This window comes from Elgaria multicarinata, chromosome 8 (genome assembly GCF_023053635.1).
Source record: "Elgaria multicarinata webbii isolate HBS135686 ecotype San Diego chromosome 8, rElgMul1.1.pri, whole genome shotgun sequence".
NCBI lineage: Eukaryota > Metazoa > Chordata > Lepidosauria > Squamata > Anguidae > Elgaria > Elgaria multicarinata.
In genome coordinates this window covers 85,098,073-85,119,172 of record NC_086178.1, presented here as the reverse complement: position 1 = coordinate 85,119,172, position 21,100 = coordinate 85,098,073, and the positions used below count along the sequence as shown (strand labels likewise).

The 21,100-nt window shown below is 41.8% G+C and overlaps 1 protein-coding gene across 1 annotated transcript in view; it reads right to left on the bottom strand.

Moving 5' to 3' along the window:
* Positions 1–1,274: 1,274 nt before the first annotated feature.
* Positions 1,275–21,100, bottom strand: part of ANKRD22 (ankyrin repeat domain 22) — a 31,243-nt gene continuing 11,417 nt past the window's right edge. Inside the window, exons 2-6 of the mRNA XM_063132950.1 lie at positions 6,735–6,926; positions 5,903–6,010; positions 4,303–4,380; positions 3,151–3,249; positions 1,275–1,386 (exon numbers count right to left, since the gene is read on the bottom strand). Coding sequence (XP_062989020.1) covers positions 1,309–1,386; positions 3,151–3,249; positions 4,303–4,380; positions 5,903–6,010; positions 6,735–6,926 — 555 coding nt within the window. The 3' untranslated portion in view covers positions 1,275–1,308. The remainder of the gene's footprint in view (positions 1,387–3,150; positions 3,250–4,302; positions 4,381–5,902; positions 6,011–6,734; positions 6,927–21,100) is intronic.

Genomic DNA, 21,100 nt, shown 5'->3' with positions numbered 1-21,100 from the left:
TTATGACAAAGGTGAAAGAAGAAAGTGCAAAAGCTGGGTTGCAGTTAAACCTCAAAAAAAAAACAAGACTATGGCAACCAGCTTGATTGACAACTGGCAAATAGAGGGAGAAAACGTGGAGGCAGTGACAGACTTTGTATTTCTGGGTGCAAAGATTACTGCAGATGCTGACTGCAGCCAGGAAATCAGAAGATGTTTACTTCTTGGGAGGAGAGCAATGACAAATCTTGATAAAATAGTTAAGAGCAGAGACACCACACTGACAACAAAGGTCCGCATAGTTAAAGCAATGGTATTCTCTGTAGTAACCTATGGCTGCGAGAGCTGGACCATAAGGAAAGCTGAGCGAAGGAAGATAGATGCTTTTGAACTGTGGTGTTGGAGGAAAATGCTGAGAGTGCCTTGGACTGCAAGAAGATCAAACCAGTCCATACTCCAGGATAGAAAGCCAGACTGCTCACTTCAGGGAATGGTATTAAAGGCAAAACTGAAGTACTTTGGCCACATAATGAGAAGACAGGATACCCTGGAGAAGAGGCTGATGCTAGGGAAAGTGGAAGGCAAAAGGAAGAGGGGCCGACCAAGGGCAAGATGGATGGATGATATTCTGGAGGTGACAGACTTGGCCTTGGGGGAGCTAGGGGTGGCGATAGCCGACAGAAAGCTCTGGCGTGGGCTGGTCCATGAAGTCACAAAGAGTCGGAAACGACTGAACGAATAAACAACAAACACTTGCTCTTCACCTGTTGTCCAGGATTTCTCAATAAGAGGTTTCACAAGTCCCTCCACTAGGTCCTTCAACATCCTAGGATGCAATTCATCTGGACCTGGGAATTTGAAATAATTTAAGGTGCTCAAATATTCTTGGACAAGAGAGTATTTTGGCTCCTTCAAATTCTATTGTTATTCTCTGTATTTAAAAAGCACCAGATACCCCTTATGGCATACTGGGGTGGGAAGCGCAATGGGAGAATTACAAAACAGGTCTTTATTGATGAAAGTTTTGAATCACAACTTTTACAAATAGATCAAATAAATAGTATTGTTCATACTCTTAGAAACGTCATACTTTGGTAAGAAGATGGAAACCGCTAAACCTCTTAATGTTTACAAAATTGTTCATGCCCTTCTGATCAAATCACAACCCCATGAACCCAGAGAGCAGATTTAATACACTCTATGTTGCATAAACTTGTCAGCTGCTGTAAACATGAGATCAACATTGCAATGCAGTAGCACATATTACAGTGAATTGAGCCACATCGTAGCTTTCTTTTCATAACAAACTTGATAATGTCCCATTATGCTCTAGGATTCTTTCTTTAATATGCATTCTATATTGTTGAACTTCAGTCTTCTTGCTATGTCCAGTGAAGTCTCTTCTTCCTGAAATGAAGAAGTAAAACAAGCAATCATAAAAGTAATTAGAGAAGGTAGTATGAATGTATACAATCCATACAGAAATTATCCTTTGCAATTTCTAGGAATGGGAGAACCAACAATTTTCAAGCTTACCTAATTCTCCAAAAATCATTTTGAAGCTTGTTTCAGGTCATTTTTTGGCTTGTTGAAATGGGAAAGTGCCCATTTTGACTGGGAAAACTGTGGATTTCTAGTCATGCTTATAAAAAATGTGCACTTTACTCCCATTGACTAAAGCCTGGAAAAGCTTTTTATTTCTCTCAAAAATGTGCATTTCAAAGTGCTGCTGCTGCTCCTCCTCCTCCTTCTTTTAGGCAAACATTTCTTTAAAAAGTATCTGCTCATGTTGGGATTATGAACAGGACATTTTCACATGACAAGTGAACAACAACAAAGATATCTTGTACATATCACTGGATATGAAAGAGTATTTGGGGGCAAGAGGGCCAATCTTGTGCAGCAGACTTTTCCTTTAGATTGTGCCCACAGTGGCCAACTTTTGAGGCTCAAAGTAAATTCCTGTAGGTTCTGGGGATGATGACAAATAGTCCAAATCCTCCCTCCACTAAAATTAATGCTCAAAGTTAATGCATTAAAGCTATTCGTTGAAGCTGATCTCCCCTACTTAAACTCAATACAAAAGAATTACAATGGAAAGAATAACCTTTGATCAAAATATTCACTGATGTTCTAATTCTGAGGCTCAGGTGGACTCGGTGGCATGGAGTATCTCTCTACCAATTTGGGTTGGTGGCCCAACTATGCCCCTATCTGGACAGGGATAACCTGGCTTCAGTCATGTATGCTATGAGAGCCTCCTACAATGTGCTCTATCTGCGGCTGCCTTTGAAGATGGTCCAGAAGTTGCAGCTTGTGCAAAATACAGCAGCCAGATTAATAACAGGGTCCAGAAGGTCCAAACATATAATATTGATTCTGGCCTGCGTTCAATGGGTGCAGGTATGCTTCTGGTTTTGACCTATAAAGGCTTACATGGCTTGGGAGTGCAATACTTTAGATAGTGGCCCCGTTCAGACAACATGCTAAACCATGCTGCATAACCACAAAATGGTTAATGGAATGCATTCCGTTAACCATTTTGTGGTTAAGCAGCATGGTTTAGTATGTTGTCTGAACAAGGCCACTAAGTGTATATAAGGCCCTCCTTCAGGTCCTACTCCGAGGCGGGGCTCATAAGGTGGCAACAAGGGAGAAGGCCTACTCAGTGGAGGCCCCCTGGTTATGGAATGATCTCCACAACTTGATTGCTACCTTTTCAGCATCAGGTTAAGACCTTCCTGTGTTCTCAAGCATTTGGCAGAATATGATAAGTTTTTAAATTAAGTCATGGGATATTTTTTATTGTGGGTTGTTAAAACTGTTTGGATTTATATGTGTGTACTGTCTGTTTTCATGTTTGTATGTAAACAGCTTTTGTATTGTTTACAATATTGAATTTTAAAGTTTTTTTCATCTTTCTAAACCACCCAGAGAGTTTTGTAATAATGGGGGAATATTAAGGGTTACCTCAGTCTGCAAGTGGGGTAGGGGGAAGGTCAATGAACAAGCTGTGTTTTCAACAGGGAAAGAGAACACTACCCTCCTTTTCCAGAAATGTGCAGAGAGAGGTACCTCCTTCACAAGAGCTGTGGTAGTCCAAACCATAGGGTGATCCAGAGGCTTAAGTGTAAACAGTCAAAACTGTAGCTGTTTTAAGTTTTATCTTACCTTATCCTTTATGGAAGGATCAGCACCTGCTTCCATTAGTAAAGGAATGATGGCCTGGTTCTTCATTTCACAGGCGTAGTGGAGGGCTGTCCTTCCTGACTGGAAAGAACCAAAAGGTACAACCTTCAGTCCACACTTACAGTCATGTCCTAATATGATTCCCCATCAATGTACCTTTTATTTTTCAAGGAAGAGGACACTGTGCTTCTCATAGACTCTACGGTTGTGGTATGCATCTGTTAATCTGATCTACATTTTCAGAAAACTCTAGATGGCTCATCTGACTACAGTCAGCCATCAAACCAGGAATGGAAATTAAGTGGGTTCTTCAAATTGCACAGATCTGAAAAAACATCTGATCTGAATGTTTTGCCGGTGGGATGATTGGCAGTTTCAGTGGGCGAGCTGGAGGGACAAAACCCTTCACAAAGGTCAGAAAAGGGCTGAGCGATTATTTACTGAAGTGGCTGAGTGATCCCCCCCCCCTTTTTTTTTTTTTTACTTTCAATAAGGGCAAGCTGCTGCACCTTTTTCAGAATAGCACTGGGAACATTGCTCTGTGGTGATGTAGCATGGTTCCAGGCAACATTGTGAAGGAGAGAAAAATGGGTGCTCCAACATGCCCAGGGGGCAGCCATCTTTTTTTCCTATCCAACGTCGCTAGGAGCCATACTACATCATCAAGTGGTGATGTCCCATCTCCATCCCTAAAAAAAAATGTATATTTTTAATATGGCTGGCAGTCAGCTGATGAGTGCAGCAGCCAACAATGGCTTAAAGTAAAATAAATAAATACAGAAACCACTCAGCCGCCTCATCAAATAGTAAGTTCCTCCCACCATCCTAAAAAAAAGTATTCTGTGCCCACCTTCATTGATGAATGAAGGTTGAAGGACAGGTTGTAAGCAGCCCTAAGCATTTTTCTCCTTGAATATCTCCTGTTCTCTCAAATGATTCTGCCATTGTTTCTTTTCTACCCCTTTTGTTTGGAAGTGCCTCCCAGAACACCTGCATGCTATGACTTTTATTTCCTTTTCTCTCTTCAAGCAGAAAATGCAAATTGGCTTTACATGGTGGATGGGTTTCCCTAAAGTCTAGATAATAGTCCAAACACAACCCTAGAACCCTCTACGCATGTATAGGTATACTTACATTGTCTGTAGCATTAACGTCTGCACCAGCTCTAAGTAACATCTTGATGAGATTTTCATTTTGCTTACTTTTGGATACCTGTTTTTAACAGATTCGGTGGAGAAGGGGACATTGTTAAAAAGAAAATGGATGTGAAATTTCACTGTCCTACTAAGATAAGGAAAACTCTCTCTTATGCAATTGTCTGAATAATTATACAGCCCTTCACATTTAATGGGAAGAATTGTGCCAAACGTTTTATATTTCCTGAGCTTTCCAATATTAGCCATTGGCTGGGTCCATTCAATTGTATGGGTTGTTTCCCCCACCCCCGTGTATACTGCCACAACACATTGCAGTTAATTAGGTACATACTGATTGCATATGTAGCACATACTGCATTGTTGCACCACTGATGGTACAATCCTGGCCATTGTCAGAAATAAAGCACTTGCTTAATTAATTTGATCTACATTCCCTCAAGCTCAACGACCAAAGTAATGTATGGTTATAAATCCTGTCATCATTCCCCTGCCACATCCTATGCTCATCTACTTAGAAGTAGATAAGAACATAAGAAGAGCCATGCTGGATCAGACCAAGGGTCCATTTAGTCCAGCATTCTGTTCACACAACCAACTGGTGACCAGGAACCCAAAAGCAGGACACAAATGCAACAGCATCCTCCCACCCATGTTCCCCAGGAACTGGAGTATTCCATTGATTTCTGTTGGATGTATTTAAAAGTATGCTCTACATCAGGTGTATGTGAAATATGTTCCCATGTCCATGTCTATGCACTAGAAAGCTGTGATTGGCTGTGTGGCTTAGGAGTGTATATAGTCACTGTAGAAAACACATATTGTCACATGTGACAATCATATGAGAGCTGAACATTGGCATCTAAGAACATGTGAAGTGTCCTGTTATGCCTATGATATGGCCAAGAGATTCCTTTTGACATGTATTTATTTATTTATTTATTTTATTACATTTACATACCGCCCCATAGCCGAAGCTCTCTGGGCAGTTTACAAAAGTTAAAAACAATGAACATTAAAAATAGATATACAAAAATTTTAAACCATCAAAAGTATATTTTAAAACAATGTCGATTTAAAACAACTATTCTGGGATCAATTAAAAATTCAGCCTATATTAACTGCCTCAGAGAAGAGAAAAGTCTTAACCTGGCGCTGAAAAGATAACAATGTTGGCACCAGGCGAGCCTCGTCGGGGAGATCATTCCATAATTTGGGGGCCACCACTGAAAAGGCCCTCTCCCTTGTTGCCATCCTCCGAGCTTCCCTCGGAGTAGGCACTCGGAGGAGGACCTTAGATGTTGAGCATAATTGATACTTGTGTAATGACTATGAAGCTAAACATTGTACTTTCTGTATTGATTGATACATTTCAAAGTGAGATAATATAGAATACCACATGAGTTATGCAGCTGACCTCCCCTTTCCTAATTCCCACAGGGCATAAAATTGTATTAGAATAAGGGGGTGCCTGTAATGGATGGGCACGTTAAAATACGTAATCATAGAATGCATGTCCAGAAGTTCAAAAGAGGGTGTAGAAGGACACCATTTTGATATTTGTTTTTCACTGAACTTACCATGAGGAGATACCCAATAAGCATTACAGGCATTAAGATGATAATCAACAAGTAGTCAAGAAAGCTGAACCGTTTTTTGACAGCATAATGCAAACACGTTCGTTCTTTCTAAAGAGAAATGAAGAGGTTATTATTATTATTATTATTATTATTATTATTATTATTATTATTTATATAGCACCATCAATGTACATGGTGCTGTACAGAGTAAAACAGTAAATAGCAAGACTCTGCCGCATAGGCTTACATTCTAATAAAACCATAATAATTAAGGAAAGAGTTTTAATCCATTCATATATGGCATGTTTAGACATATTAGAGACAGGTTTTCACTACCTTCTGATAGCAAGAATTGCCCATGGGGTTCTTCTGAGGTGTGGTGTTTGGCTCTTATGCATCTCTATTGAAACAAATAAGCTGAACTTCTCTGTCTAAGAAAGGTGATGGTTCTTGGAGGGGTTAGTGATAAAGAGCTCAAGAAAGCAAACCAGGCATGCTGGGCAATCAGTCTGTAATATTATTATTATTATTATTATTATTATTAACATATAAGATTAAGGGATCATATTCACAATTACGCAATGAATGGTGTGTATACTATCAGTGTTTACAGTGAATTATAGAGTATTTAGTAGAAATGCATATTTTGTTCATTTGTTTATTTAAAATATTTGTATACTTTTTCTCCTGTCATTCAAAATGCCTCCAAAAAAACAAAACTAAAAAGCAAAACAAAAACGGAACAGAACAGAAAACATGCAGGGACATACCAGGGACACAAATTTAGTAATACAAGGAAGACACTCTTGGCTAAAGTGCTGTTGCCGCTCACCTTATTTTTGATGTTCACATCAGCCTTCCTTTTCAGCAGATAACTGACTATTCTGTTGTTTCCCTGTCTGCAGGCACAGATTAACGGCGTGTCTCCACCAAACCTGTCCTGGATGTTCAGATTACTGCTGTCTTCCTTCAACAGGAGCTGAACTTCATTCAAGTCATTATTATAAGCCGCCTGACAAATGGGCTGGGGAAGGAGAGGGAAGAAATGAAAGGCATGTTTACAAAGCTTCTTTACAAAATGAGCATTCAGACGGCAGAGACTGGCTCACTAGTTCACCACACACCTAGGGCTCATCTACACCAAGCAGGACATTCCACTATGAGAGCGGTATGAAAGCAGAATATAAAAGGCAGGAGCCACACTACAGCTTTATAGAGGTATTGAAGTGCACTGCAGGATCTACACTACTGCTTTATAGAGGTACTGAAGTGTACTGACAATTGTTGGGGCCCATGATGCTAGATGGAACAACTATTAGGTGGATCCACAGTTGGCTACAGAATCGGACTCAAAGAGTACTTATCAATGGAACCTTCTCAAACTGGGGAGAGGCAACGAGTGGAGTACTGCAGGGCTCAGTCCTGGGCCCAGTGCTCTTCAACATTTTTATTAATGATTTGGAACAGGAGGTGCAGGGAACGCTGATCAAATTTGCAGATGACACAAAATTGGGTGGGATAGCTAATACCCTGGAAGACAGAAACAAACTTCAAAGTGATCTTGTTAGGCTGGAGTGCTGGGCTGAAAACAACAGAATGAAATTAAATAGGGATAAATGCCAAGTTCTACATTTAGGGAATAGAAACCAAATGCACAGTTATAAGATGGGGGACACTTGGCTCAGCAATACTACAAACGAGAAAGATCTTGGAATTGTTGTAGATCACAAGCTGAATATGAGCCAACAGTGCGATATGGCTGCAAGAAAGGCAAATGCTATTTGGGGCTGCATTAATAGAAGTATAGCTTCCAAATCACGTGAGGTACTGGTTCCTCTCTATTCGGCCCTGGTTAGGCCTCATCTAGAGTATTGCGTCCAGTTCTGGGCTCCACAATTCAAGAAGGATGCAGACAAGCTGGAGCGTGTTCAGAAGAGGGCAACCAGGATGATCAGAGGTCTAGAAACAAATCCCTATGAAGAGAGACTGAAAGAACTGGGCATGTTTAGCCTGGAGAAGAGAAGATTGAGGGGAGACATGATAGCACTCTTCAAATACTTAAAAGGTTGTCACACAGAGGAGGGCCAGGATCTCTTCTCGATCCTCCCAGAGTGCAGGACACGGAATAACGGGCTCAAGTTAAAGGAAGCCAGATTCCGGCTGGACATCAGGAAAAACTTCCTGACTGTTAGAGCAGTGCGACGGTGGAATCAGCTACCTAGGGAGGTTGTGGGCTCTCCCACACTAGAGGCATTCAAGAGGCAGCTGGACAACCATCTGTCAGGGATGCTTTAGGGTGGATTCCTGCATTGAGCAGGGGGTTGGACTCGATGGCCTTGTAGGCCCCTTCCAACTCTGCTATTCTATGATTCTATGATTCTATGACACATCTACACCAAGCAGGATATAACAATATGGAAGCAGTATAAAAGTGGTATATGGTAGGTGTCAATGGGCCCCAACAGTTGTCAGTGCACTTTAATACTGCTATAAAGCAGTAGTGTGGTTCCTGCCTTTTATATACCGCTTTCATAGTGGAATATTCTGCTTGGTGTAGATGAGCCCCTAGATGTAGCTGTGTAACATTGTCCAACATGGTTCAGTAGGGATCTGGCTATGAAGAGGAGTAGTCAGGTGAACACTTCACTGCCCAGTGAAAGCTGCCATCACCTCTCGTCAACAGACGACGTGAATTGGCCCTTATGAGGAAAAAAATCTTTAAAGAACAAACATGCACCCATACTTTAAACAAATTTTCCTTGCACATTTTCCCCCTGGAGAATAGGGCATGAACATAAGGGCATGAACCATACTTTAGAAACATATTGAGCTATGATTAAGGAACTCTATTTGTGGAATCCTCAAGACCACTCTTTATTATAATGTTGTATTATGTTTATAATGTTTTTGTGTTTATTTTTATGAATTGTTGTGAACTACGCAGAGAGCCCCACCTACTGGGTGGTATAGAAATGTAGTAAATAAATACCTAACAATGGTGAAATATAGTTAATGTGTGCCAATACGTTGCAATACCTGTCACATGCCTTACTGTGTGTCCCTGGTATGTCCCTGCATGTTTTCTGTTCCTGTTTTGTTTTTGTTTTGTTCTTGAGGCATTTTGAATGACAGGATGTTGTTTCAGCTGCAACAAACTAACATGGCTACCCATCTGTAAATAGTTACAATGGGCCTGTTTAGACAACATAGGTATTGCTATGTTGATGGAGTGTTTTCCCTTTTTGTCTATAACTCTTATGTCTGGTCGATTGCAAGTTATTGTCTTGTCCATATGTACTGCTCTGCCCCAGTATATTTTATGATCTGCATTTTTCAAAATTGTTATGGGTGAGTATGTATAGTACAGTGTAGGTTCTTTGATGAGGTTGAATTTGATGGCCAGTTGTTGGTGAATTACTTTCACAGCTGTATTCTGTCTGTCTGTATAGTCCATTCCTGCCAGAATTTTATATCCTCTTACATGGTTCTTGGAATTGATGACATTTCCTACCTGAATCAATTGCTACACTGTTATCTTTTATGATGTATTATTATTATGTATTATTATTATTATTATTATTATTATTATTATTATTATTATTATTTCTATACCTCTCCATAGCTGAAGCTCTCTGGGCAGTTTACAAAAGATTAAAATATTAAAAAATGATAAACAACATTTTAAACCAAAAAAGCATACAACAGGCAATAAATACAACATTCATATAAGAACATAAGAGGTGCCATGCTGGATCAGATTGAGGGTCCATCTAGTCCTGCACTCTGGTTCACACAGTGGCCAACCAGTCATCGGCCAGGGACCAATAAAGCAGGACATGGTGCAACAGCACCCTCCCATCAGCCAAACCTAAAAAACAGATCTGGGATCAATTAAAATCTCATCACATGCTGCGACACACCTGGGAAAAGAGAAAAGTCTTGACCTCGTGCCAAGAAGTTAGTAACGCTGGTGTCAGGTGGTCTCGTCAGGGAGATCATTCTGTAACTGGATGTCCACTACTGAATTGCAGAACTAGACCATCTTGTCTACTGTCCACCTACACTTGAACTGCCTGTAGTTTTTGATGCCTCTCTCTGTTTACTAATAGGTTTGATTAAATGTTCTGCAGTGGTGTATGACTGCACTGCAAGCTCAATTACATGCCCAGATTTATTTTATTTATTTACAATATTTCTATGTCTTTCCCTATCTGAGGATTTTGGAGCAGTGAGCAAATAAGGTAAAAAGAATAAAAACACATTGAAATACTTTTTTAAAAGAAACAAAGTGCAAATAAAACTGTGGGTGGTCATTAAGGGAAGGCTTCCTAGAATAACATTTTCTGGAGGTGCTGGAACAAATTCAAAGGACATGTCTACACCAGCCCTATATCCCAGGGTCATCCCTAGATTGTCGCTGTGCATCCAAATGATGCACAGGGGATCCTGGGGCCAACCTGGGGCCAACCAGATATCCAGGGACTTTCCCCAGGATATCTGGGACTGCGGATTTCTTGATTTTTCCATGGTCCCAGGACCATCCCGCAGAACATGGGCCATGTTGGATGGAAGCTCAAGTCATCCAGAACCGCTATCCTGGGTTCATCCAACACCACACTCGAGACCATCTCCACCAGCTCGGCCAGGGAGGATGCTGGGCAGCAGCGCAGAGAGGTTGCTGGCTGTGCTGGAGCTTTGCTCTGATAACCTCTGTAAAATGTTTTTTAAGAGAAAGGGATCCATTTCTTCCTATCCTGCTGATGCAGGATGGGAGAGTGAAGTGAGTGAGCAACTGACTGATTAAATGACCAGGGTGGCGTGAGAGAGAAATAGCAGGGCAGTAAAACAGCAAGAGTTGAAGGTAACGGGCAAAAGAGTATCTTGCTTAGCCCCCCACCCCACCCCCAAGTAATTACTCCTGAGCAATACTGTCCTTTTTTACTTGTGAGGAGAGATGGATTGTTGTACTGTGCTGCTTCTCGCTGTTACTTCTGAAGAGTTTTAGAGAGGGGTAGCTATGAACATTAGGGGTGTGCACGGACCCCCCAATCCGCTTCTCTTCCAGATCTGCAACTTCTGGATCGGGTCCGCTCTGGTCCAATCTGCCTATAGTCCGCTCCAGTTTTCTGCGAACCTCCGGATCCGGATCGGAGCTCCGTTCCCCCTCCCATAGGCTTGCATTGAAATCCAGAAAAGCCTACAACTTTTTTTCTGTTAAAGTTAGAAACCTCAAATTTGGCACCATGACAACTCATGCACATATACACACGCATGCCAAAACTCAAGCCAATCCAAGCCTCCCCTGATTTTGGGGGAATTTTTGAAAATCAGACACCCCATTTTAAGACATGGACTGTTTGCCGACATTTTGACAGATAAAAACTTGGAAGCAGGCACATCCACATTCATGGCAAGTTTCAAGCAGATTCCATCATCGCCTGATTTTGGGGGGGCTTTAACCTCCAATGCAGCACCCCTAACCCCAATTCAAACACCCCTTTCTATATCTCCGTCAATTTTCATGTTAGAAACCTGAAGTTAGGCACCATGACACCTCATGCACGTATACACATGCATGCCAAGACTCGAGCCAATCCAAGCCTCCCCTGATTTTGGGGGAATTTTTAAAAATCAGACACCCCAGTATCTCAGGGATTTAAAGCTGCAGACAGCTCAATGGGGCCATTTCAAAGGAAATCCCAACATGCCATGAATTGGGGAGTAGATAAACCTAATTATGAATCTTCTTCCACACTTGAAAAATTTATTTGGAACTTCAAAAAGTCTAAGTGAGCACAGGAAGGACTTATCCCCTGAGTCAAAGCAAGACACACACAAACCATCCCTGCGAGGCAGGCAGGGAAGGAGGGAGGGAAGGCAGGCAGGCAGCAGACATTTCTGCGGGCACAAGGAAGTGTGGCAAGGATGGCTTGTTTCTTTCTAAGCCAGCAGTAACGCATTGCAAACCAACCCTGCGAGGCAGACACAAGGAGTGAGCAAAGGATGGCTTGTTTCTTTCTAAGCCAGCAGTAACGCATTGCAAACCAACCCTTCGGGCGGGCGCAAGGAAGTGAGCCAAGGATGGCTTCTTGTTTCTTTCTAAGCCAGCAGTAACACATTGCAAACCAACCCTGCGAGGCGGGCACAAGGAGTAATCCAAGGATGGCTTGTTTCTTTCTAAGCCAGCAGTAACACATTGCAAACCATCCCTGTGAGGCAGTCACAGAGGAGGAGGACAGGCAGGCAGAGAGCCAGGCAGAGATATGCCATAGATCTAGTATGGGGGAGTCAGTCCCGGCAGATGCCCCACCACAGCAGCACCCTGGGGGGAAGGCAGGCAGGCAGCAGACATTTCTGGGGGCACAAGGAAGTGAGCCAAGGATAGTTTCAAAGCCAGTAATGCAAACCATCCCTGTGAGGTGGGAGCAGCACAGAGAGATGCCTTTTCTTTTGCATCCCATAACTAACTAGGAAGCTAGGAGGATAAGAGTAAAGCTTTGTGATTCTTGCTTCAGAGTTGATTGACTGCACTGTGATCACAGCCATTATTAAACAACAACAACAATAGTAATGTTAATAATAGCAGTACTAATTAATAATAGCAATAACAACAACAACAACAACAACAACAACAACAACAACAACAACAAGGAGTTGAACCACAATGAAAGCCTGCCTGACTTCACTGAAGAGGAAAAACCAGGAGAGCTTGGGCTATGGGGTGTAAATATAAAATGGAATAAATAAATAAATAAATAAATAAATAAACAAACAAACAAACAAACAAACAAAGGAAGGGTGGAATTAAAAGCAGCAGTGTTGCTGAATAAACAACAAGAAGAATTTTTTTTAAAAAAAAGGCTATGTCTGTCTTTTACCAGTAAGAGAAAAGTGGACGTGCCCAGGGGGAGGGGGATATGCCAATTTTTCACTGGCCCTAAGTAAGTACCAGTCTTAATGACCAGTCACTCATGAGAGGCATTAGCTTCTCCAGTCTCTCCACTGGGTTACTCTTTGGAGGGCTCTGATGACCCTCCAAGGACAGGACACAGTGTGTGTGCACTGGGCACGTCCACATGCCCTAGGGGACCTCATCCCCTTGCACCACATCTATTCAGTTGTTCACCAAGGTTAGGGTGGGTAGCAGTGCTGTGTTTCCTATCTGTTATTTATTTGCTTCGTATATGATTTCAGGTTGTGTTTGTGCACTTGGTGAGGCTGCTGTTTTAAAAAACACTGGGAAAAGTTCGTTCAGACTAAAAAAGAGACATTTCCCAGTATCCCAATTTACTAAGTATCCTGTTTTGCCTATCCCCTCTTCCAACTTTGGGATTGGAGGATGCTTCATCAGGTGATCATGACTGGGAGTTGAATCTGCCTCACAGCACTTCAAAAAGGTACCTCTTCTGCTTTTTTTACCCTATTTTTCCAAAAATTATAGCAAGCGAACTGCACCACGCAGAGTGCTAAGAGTAGGCTCAAAATGACCCCCAGCCATGACTCTCTAAGCACAAGAAATTTCAGAAAGATAGCTTTAAAAACTACACAGTTATGCCCTAATCTTTTCTGCAATGCAATCCTATGGGCGAAATTATCCAAAATGGCGGGTGGATCGCTCCGTGAAAAGAGAAGCGCTTCTCCTGTGGCTGCTTCTCTTCGCCATGCTTCTCCAATACCCCGGTTCACTTCTACTCCGCCTCTGGGCAAGGCGGAGCAGGCCAATTCGCTCCTGATTCTACGCTCCGAGGAGAAGTGGAGCACATCCCTAGTGAAGATGATCAGTAAAAGAGATGGGGTTTGGATGCTTTTCTAGTTGGCGAGAATCTTGATGATACTATTGTTATTGGTTTTTAACTGGTTGTAATCTGCCCAGAGAACATTAGTTATTGGGTGGATTAGAAATGTACTAAATTAATAAACAATCATTATCATCATCTCTCAGAGCTTTTCTACACAAGGCATTTATTGCGCACTTGTGATTCCTTACTCATGGTTGTTTATAGACTCTTAAACAATGTCATAATCCTCCAGTTTCACCTCTGTTTATTTCAGGGCACTTTCCCAGTTTTGTTTTGTTTTAGAATGGGGAAAGTGGACTATTATTATTGTAACACAGGGAAAATGCCATTTTTTCTTCTTGTGCAATTCTGATATTCTGTTATAGCAAAGCTCCACCTATAGGTTATGGAGCAAAAAAGCAGGAAAGGAAAAGCTCTTTGTGTAGAGCTCAGATCTTGATGCTGCAACATAACTGAAAGAAGATACAGCTATCAACAGCCTCATATAGAAAAGCCCTCAGTGTCTTTACTTCTTCTTCTTTCTTTCTTTTTTACAATAGGTTGCAACTGGATTCTAATGACTGCTTTCCATGTTGTTGCTCTGAGGATACCATTAGTCTCATCACTTTGTGTGGATTCCGATCTCCATTATTTTGTTCTCATGATGTTAAAGTCACTTAATTCTCTGTGCAATGGGAGTTGTTTGTAGAACAGGAGAACGTGCATTCAAAAAAGTGACTTCATGAGGCTGTGTGGATTCTCTCTGCCCCGCCCCCTCCATAAACAGAAAGTTGAGTCCCATGATGCAGTTGGGATTCAGAGCTCAGTCTTGAGTCTGGACTAGTTTAAAGGATTATTATTATTATTATTATTATTATTATTATTATTATTATTATTATTATTTCTTCTCTTTTCTCGCTCACAGTGGTTTTTCTAGACAGACATGATGGGCTTTGCTGAGTCATGCTGTCCTTTACTGACTCAGAAACTTCCTTACTAATGAACATGTTTTGGGTATGAATGCTTTCTAGATTTTGGTGTGGATGTATTTTGGCCAGCCCAGTTTCTGAAGGTTTTCTGTATAGTTTTTGATGTGATGCTGATGACTGATGTGACTAACGGAAAAATTGTGACCTTTTCCTGTTGCCATAGTTCTTTAACTTCCATAGCTCTTTTCCTCTTCCTTTTCTACATTAGGTATTGCTATGTTGATGAGGTATTTATTATTATTATTATTATTATTATTATTATTATTATTATTGTTGTTATTATTATTATTTCTATACAGTCCCATAGCTGAAGCTCTCTGGGCAGTTTACAACAACTGGTAAAAATACAAAATACAGCATAATAAAAATAGTCCAAAATATTTAACATAGAAAAATTAAAAAAATGTAAATAGCTAAAAACAAATAAACATTTTTTCCTAGTAGGCCTGATCTAAAACAGCAGACATAGATGCCCCATAATATGTCATTAAATGCCTGGAAGCAGAGGGTGGTCTTCACCTGGAGCTGAAAAGATGAAGTGTCAGCACCAGGCAAACCTCAGTGGGCAGCTCATTCCTGGAGCTCAGGCCTTGTCCCTTGTTGTGTTCCAAACAAATGTTAAAGCACCTTAACAGTAGATATCAGTATCCCAGTAATTTCTTCTCCTTTGACTTTCTTATCAAAAGCAATTTCTTTTCTATCAGATTGAATGAGAATGATCAACATTTTCTTAAGAGAAATTTTCGGCACACCACTAAGTACAATTAGAATGTAAGCCTAAGCGGCAGGGTCTTGCTATTTACTGTTTTACTGTTTTACTCTGTACAGCACCATGTACATTGATGGTGCTATATAAATAAATAAATAAATAAATAAATAATAATAATAATAATAATAATAATAATAAGTGGGGAGCCTTTTTACACTGAAAATTACACATCAGCCTGAGGAGAGTTTGCCTTTTTCTAACTCCTTCTCCGTGAGCCCCTTCCAAAGGAAGTGAGGCAGGTGGCTACCAGGAGGGCCTTCTCTGCTGTGGCACCCCGGCTGTGGAATGAGCTCCCTAAGGAGGTTCGCCTGGCACCTACACTATATTCTTTTAGATGCCAGGTGAAGACCTTTTTATTCTCTCAGCATTTTAACAGTCTATAAATTTAATTTTAAATTTGCTGTTTTAAAATTGTATTTTAAATTTGTATTTCTGCACTGCTGCTGATTTTATCCTGGTTGTGCTTTTATATTGTATTTTATATTATGGTTTTATACTGTTGTTTTATACTTTGAATGGTCTTAAATTTTGTGAACCGCCCAGAGAGCTTCGGCTATTGGGTGGTATAGAAATTAGGCATGTGCTCCGCTCCGATTAGAAGGCGCAGAAACAGGAGCGAATTGGCCTGCTCCGCCTTGCCCAGAGGTGGAGTAGAAGCGGACCGCGGACCCCTAGAAGCAAGGTGAAGGGAAGCGCCCATTTTCGGAGTGCTCCGGTTTCCGTGGTCCGATCTGATCACCATCTTGAAACATTTCGCCCATAGGATTGCATTGCAGAAAAGAAAGGGGGATAACTGTGTTGTTTTTGAAGCTATCTTTCTGAAAATTCTTGTGCTTGGAGAGTCGTGGATGGGGGTCATTTTGAGACTACTCTCACCTCTCTGCGTGCTGCGGTTCGTGTGCTAGAATTTTTTTAAAAACCGGCGAGAAAATACCTTTTCCGAAGGGCTGAGGGACAGAGTCAACTCCTGGTCATGATCACATGATTCCAAAGTTGGAGGAGGGGATAGGCAGAACGGGTAACTTGGGATTCTGGGAACTTCTCTTTCTTAGTCTGAACGGACTTTTCCCAGTGTTTTTTTAAAACAGTAGCCCCACCAAATGCACAAACACAACCTGAAATCATATACTAAGCCAATAATAAGAGAGCACTGCTACCCACCCTAACTTTGGGGAACAACTGAAAAGATGTGGTGCAAGGGGATGAGCTCCCCTAGGGCCTCCCATGTGGATGTGCCCCCACTCTCTCCTGTACTTGGAGGGCAATCAGAGCCCTCCAAAGAGAGTAACCTGGTGGAGCACTGCCTATCATGAGTTGAAGTGACAGTTCTACTCCTCAGCTCTCGTGGTGAAGCAATGGCTTTCATGAGTTGAACTGGCAGCTGCTTCCCCCTCCCCTGGGCACGTCCCCCTATTGCTGGTAAAAGACAGATATAGCCTTTTTAAAAAAGTTCTTCTTGTTGTTTATTCAGCAACACTGCTGCTTTTAATTCCACCCCTCCTTTGTTTATTCCATTTTATATGCATTACTAGCTTATCCTTGGCTCACTTCCTTATGCCCCCAGAAATGTCTGCTGCCTGCCTGCCTTCCCTCTCTCCTCCCCTGCCCGCCTCACAGGGATGTTGTGTGTGTCTGGCTTTGACTCAGGGGAGAAGTCCTTCCTGCACTCACTTGGAGTTTTGGAAGTTCCAAATCCATTTTTCAAGTGTGGAAGAAGATTCATATAGGTTGATCTCTACTCCCCAATTCATGGCATGTTGGGATTTCCTTTGAAATGGCCCCATTGAGATATCTGCAGGTTTAAGCCCCGCCAAAAAACAGGGGATGATGGGACTGCCTTGAGACTTGGCGTGCATGTGTATCCCTGGATAAGCTATCATGGTGACGAGTTTGAGGTTTTTAACGTGCAAATTGATGGAGCTATCGAAAGGGGTGTGAATGGGGTGCCTGATTTTCATAAATTCCCCCAAAATCAGGGGATGATGGGACTGCCTTGAGTCTGGGCGTGCGTGTGTGTCCCTGGATAAGCTATCATGGTGGCGAGTTTGAGGTTTTTAACGTGCAAATTGACGGAGCTATCGAAAGGGGTGTGAATGGGGTGCCCAATTTTCATAAATTGGCATGACGTATGTTTTGTAAAAATTTAGGGGATGATGGGATTGCCTTGAGTCTTGGCGTGTGTGTGTATACCTCCATGAGGTGTCATGGTGCCAAACGTGAGGTTTTTAACTTTCACAGAAAAAAAGTTGTATACTTTTTAAGCTTAATGCAAGCCTATGGGGGGGGGGGGAAACGGAGCTCCGATCCGGATCCAGAGCTCCGCAGCGGCGCGGAGCGGGCATGGGCGGAGCGGGGCGGAGCGAAGTAGCCCGATGCACAAACCGCGGATCTGGAAGTGAAGCAGAGCGGGGGGTCGGTGCACACCCCTAATAGAAATGCAATCAATCAATCAATAAAAGATATGAGTAGCCAACTCTAGAGATTAAACAGTATGTTTTCCCTCACCCTTGTTTATGACTGTATTCTTCAAAACCTGGCAAAATATGAGAAGTAAATTATAGCTGAGTAGCAGATTTGATCAGGTGAGAAATGGGCACTCATTATGCATCCATTATTATGGGCATATAATGGCTTTGGCCCAGGTTACATGAAGGATCATCTCCTCCCATATACACCTGCCCGGACCCTAAAATCAGCTTCAGTGGTCCTTTTCTGGGAGTCCCTAATGAAGAAAGTGAGATGGGTGGCTAGTAAAAAAGGGCATTTTTCTGTGAGGCATTCTGGTTGTGGAATGAGCTTTCTACAGAGTCTCACCTGGCACCTACATTGTACTCTTTCCAGAACCAGGTACCTTCTTATTTTCCCAGGCATTTTAGTCTTTCAGTTTGTATTTTAACTGTTTTACTGTGTTTTAAATCTTTGTATTGCTGCTAGGTCTTATTTTGGCTTTTACTTTTATTTTATATTGTGGTTTTAAATCGTTATAGCGCATCTTATGTTGTATTTTGTGGTTTTAATTGTTGTGAACTGCCCAGAGAGCTTCAGCGATTGAATCATAGAATCATAGAATCATAGAATAGCAGAGTTGGAAGGGGCCTACAAGGCCATCGAGTCCAACCCCCTGCTCAATGCAGGAATCCACCCTAAAGCATCCCTGACAGATGCTTGTCCAGCTGCCTCTTGAATGCCTCTAGTGTGGGAGAGCCCACAACCTCCCTAGGTAGCTGATTCCACCGTTGCACTGCTCTAACAGTCAGGAAGTTTTTCCTGATGTCCAGCTGGAATCTGGCTTCCTTTAACTTGAGCCTGTTATTCCGTGTCCTGCACTCTGGGAGGATCGAGAAGAGATCCTGGCCCTCCTCTGTGTGACAACCTTTTAAGTATTTGAAGAGTGCTCTCATGTCTCCCCTCAATCTTCTCTTCTCCAGGCTAAACATGCCCAGTTCTTTCAGTCTCTCTTCATAGGGCTTTGTTTCTAGACCTCTGATCATTGTGGTTGCCCTCTTCTGAACACGCTCCAGCTTGTCTGCATCCTTCTTGAATTGTGGAGCCCAGAACTGGACACAATACCCTAGATGAGGCCTAACCAGGCCGAATAGAGAGGAACCAGTACCTCACTTGATTTGGAAGCTATACTTCTATTAATGCAGCCCAAAATAGCATTTGCCTTTCTTGCAGCCATATCGCACTGTTGGCTCATATTCAGCTTGCGATCTACAACAATTCCAAGATCCTTCTCGTTTGTAGTATTGCTGAGCCAAGTGTCCCCCATCTTATAACTGTGCATTTGGTTTCTATTCCCTAAATGTAGAACTTGGCATTTATCCCTATTAAATTTCATCCTGTTGTTTTCAGCCCAGCACTCCAGCCTAACAATATCACTTTGAAGTTTGTTTCTGTCTTCCAGGGTATTAGCTATCCCACCCAATTTTGTGTCATCTGCAAATTTGATCAGCGTTCCCTGCACCTCCTGTTCCAAATCATTAATAAAAATGTTGAAGAGCACTGGGCACAACCCCACTCGTTGCCTCTCCCCAGTTTGAGAAGGTTCCATTGATAAGTACTCTTTGAGTCCAATTCTGTAGCCAACTGTGAATCCACTGAATAGTTGTTCCATCTAGCCCACTTTTAGCTAGTTTGTTAATCAGAATGTCATGTGGTACTTTGTCAAAAGCTTTGCTGAAGTCAAGATATATGACGTCCACAGCATTCCCACAGTCCACAAGGGAGGTTATCCTATCAAAAAATGAGATCAAATTAGTCTGACAGGATTTGTTCCTGACAAATCCATGTTGGCTTCTAGTAATCACTGCATTGATTTCAAGGTGTTTACAGATTGACTTCTTTATAATCTGCTCCAGAATTTTCCCAGGGATGGATGTCAGACTGACTGGCCTGTAGTTCCCAGGTTCCTCCTTTCTGCCCTTTTTGAAGACAGGGACAACGTTAGCCCTCCTCCAGTCGTCCGGCACCTCACCCGTCTTCCATGATTTTGCAAAGATAATAGACAAAGGTTCTGAGAGTTCTTCTGCTAGCTCCTTCATTACTCTAGGATGCAGTTCATCGGGCCCTGGAGATTTAAACTCATTCAAGGAAATTAGGTGTTCTTTGACCATTTGTTAATCAATCTCAAACTGCAATCCTGCCCCCTCAACTTCTGCTTCACTTTTTCCAGGGGGGGTCATAGATCCGCTTTTGGGAGAAGTCAGAGGCAAAGTAGGAATTGAGCACTTCAGCCTTTTCTTTGTTGTCTGTTATCAATTTGCCATCCTCGTTAAGCAGTTGAACCACCATTTCTTTCCTCTGTCTTTCACTACTCACGTATCTGAAGAAAGCCTTTTTATTGCTTTTAGCATCCCTCGCTAATTTCAGCTCATTCATAGCTTTAGCCTTCCTGATGCCATTTCGGCACTTCTGTGCCACTTGTCTGTACTCTTCTTTTGTAGCCTGGCCTTCCTTCCACTTCCTATATGTATCCCTTTTTGTTTTCAGGTCATCTCTAAGCTTTTTGTGGAGCCACATTGGTTTCCTCTGTTGGCTTCTATCCTTTCTCCTTGTTGGAATTGTTTGTAACTGTGCCTTTAAAATTTCATTTTTTAAATACTCCCACCCATCCTGCACTCCTTTTCTCATTAGGCTCCCTTGCCACGGGACCTTACTTATTATAGTTTTGAGTTTATTAAAATCAGCTTTCCTTAAATCCAGAGTATGTGTATGGCTACGCTCGACTTTTGTCTCCTTCATAATCAAGAATTCAAGTATGACATGATCACTTTCCCCCAGAGTTCCCCCAGAGTTGAGTGGTATAGAAATATAATAAATAAATATTATATATAATCATATTAATACATTATTATTATTATTATTATTATTATTATTATTATTATTATATCAACTCACACAATGCCAGAGCAACATATCCAACACATCACCAGCACCTAAAGTTTTAGGAACAGGTTTTGTCTTCTCAGTTTGGGGAAGCTAGATGAGAGGCACAACATTAAGACTGCAGTTACAATTTAAATCCACAAAGTGGTGCTACTGGATTAGGCATAAGGGGAAAAAAAACTCAACAACAGCTGTGCACTAGTCATGGCCGAAATTCATCCAAATAATAACTAGATGGTGCCAAGGAGTCAGCCAGTATTTGTACTGAATTCAA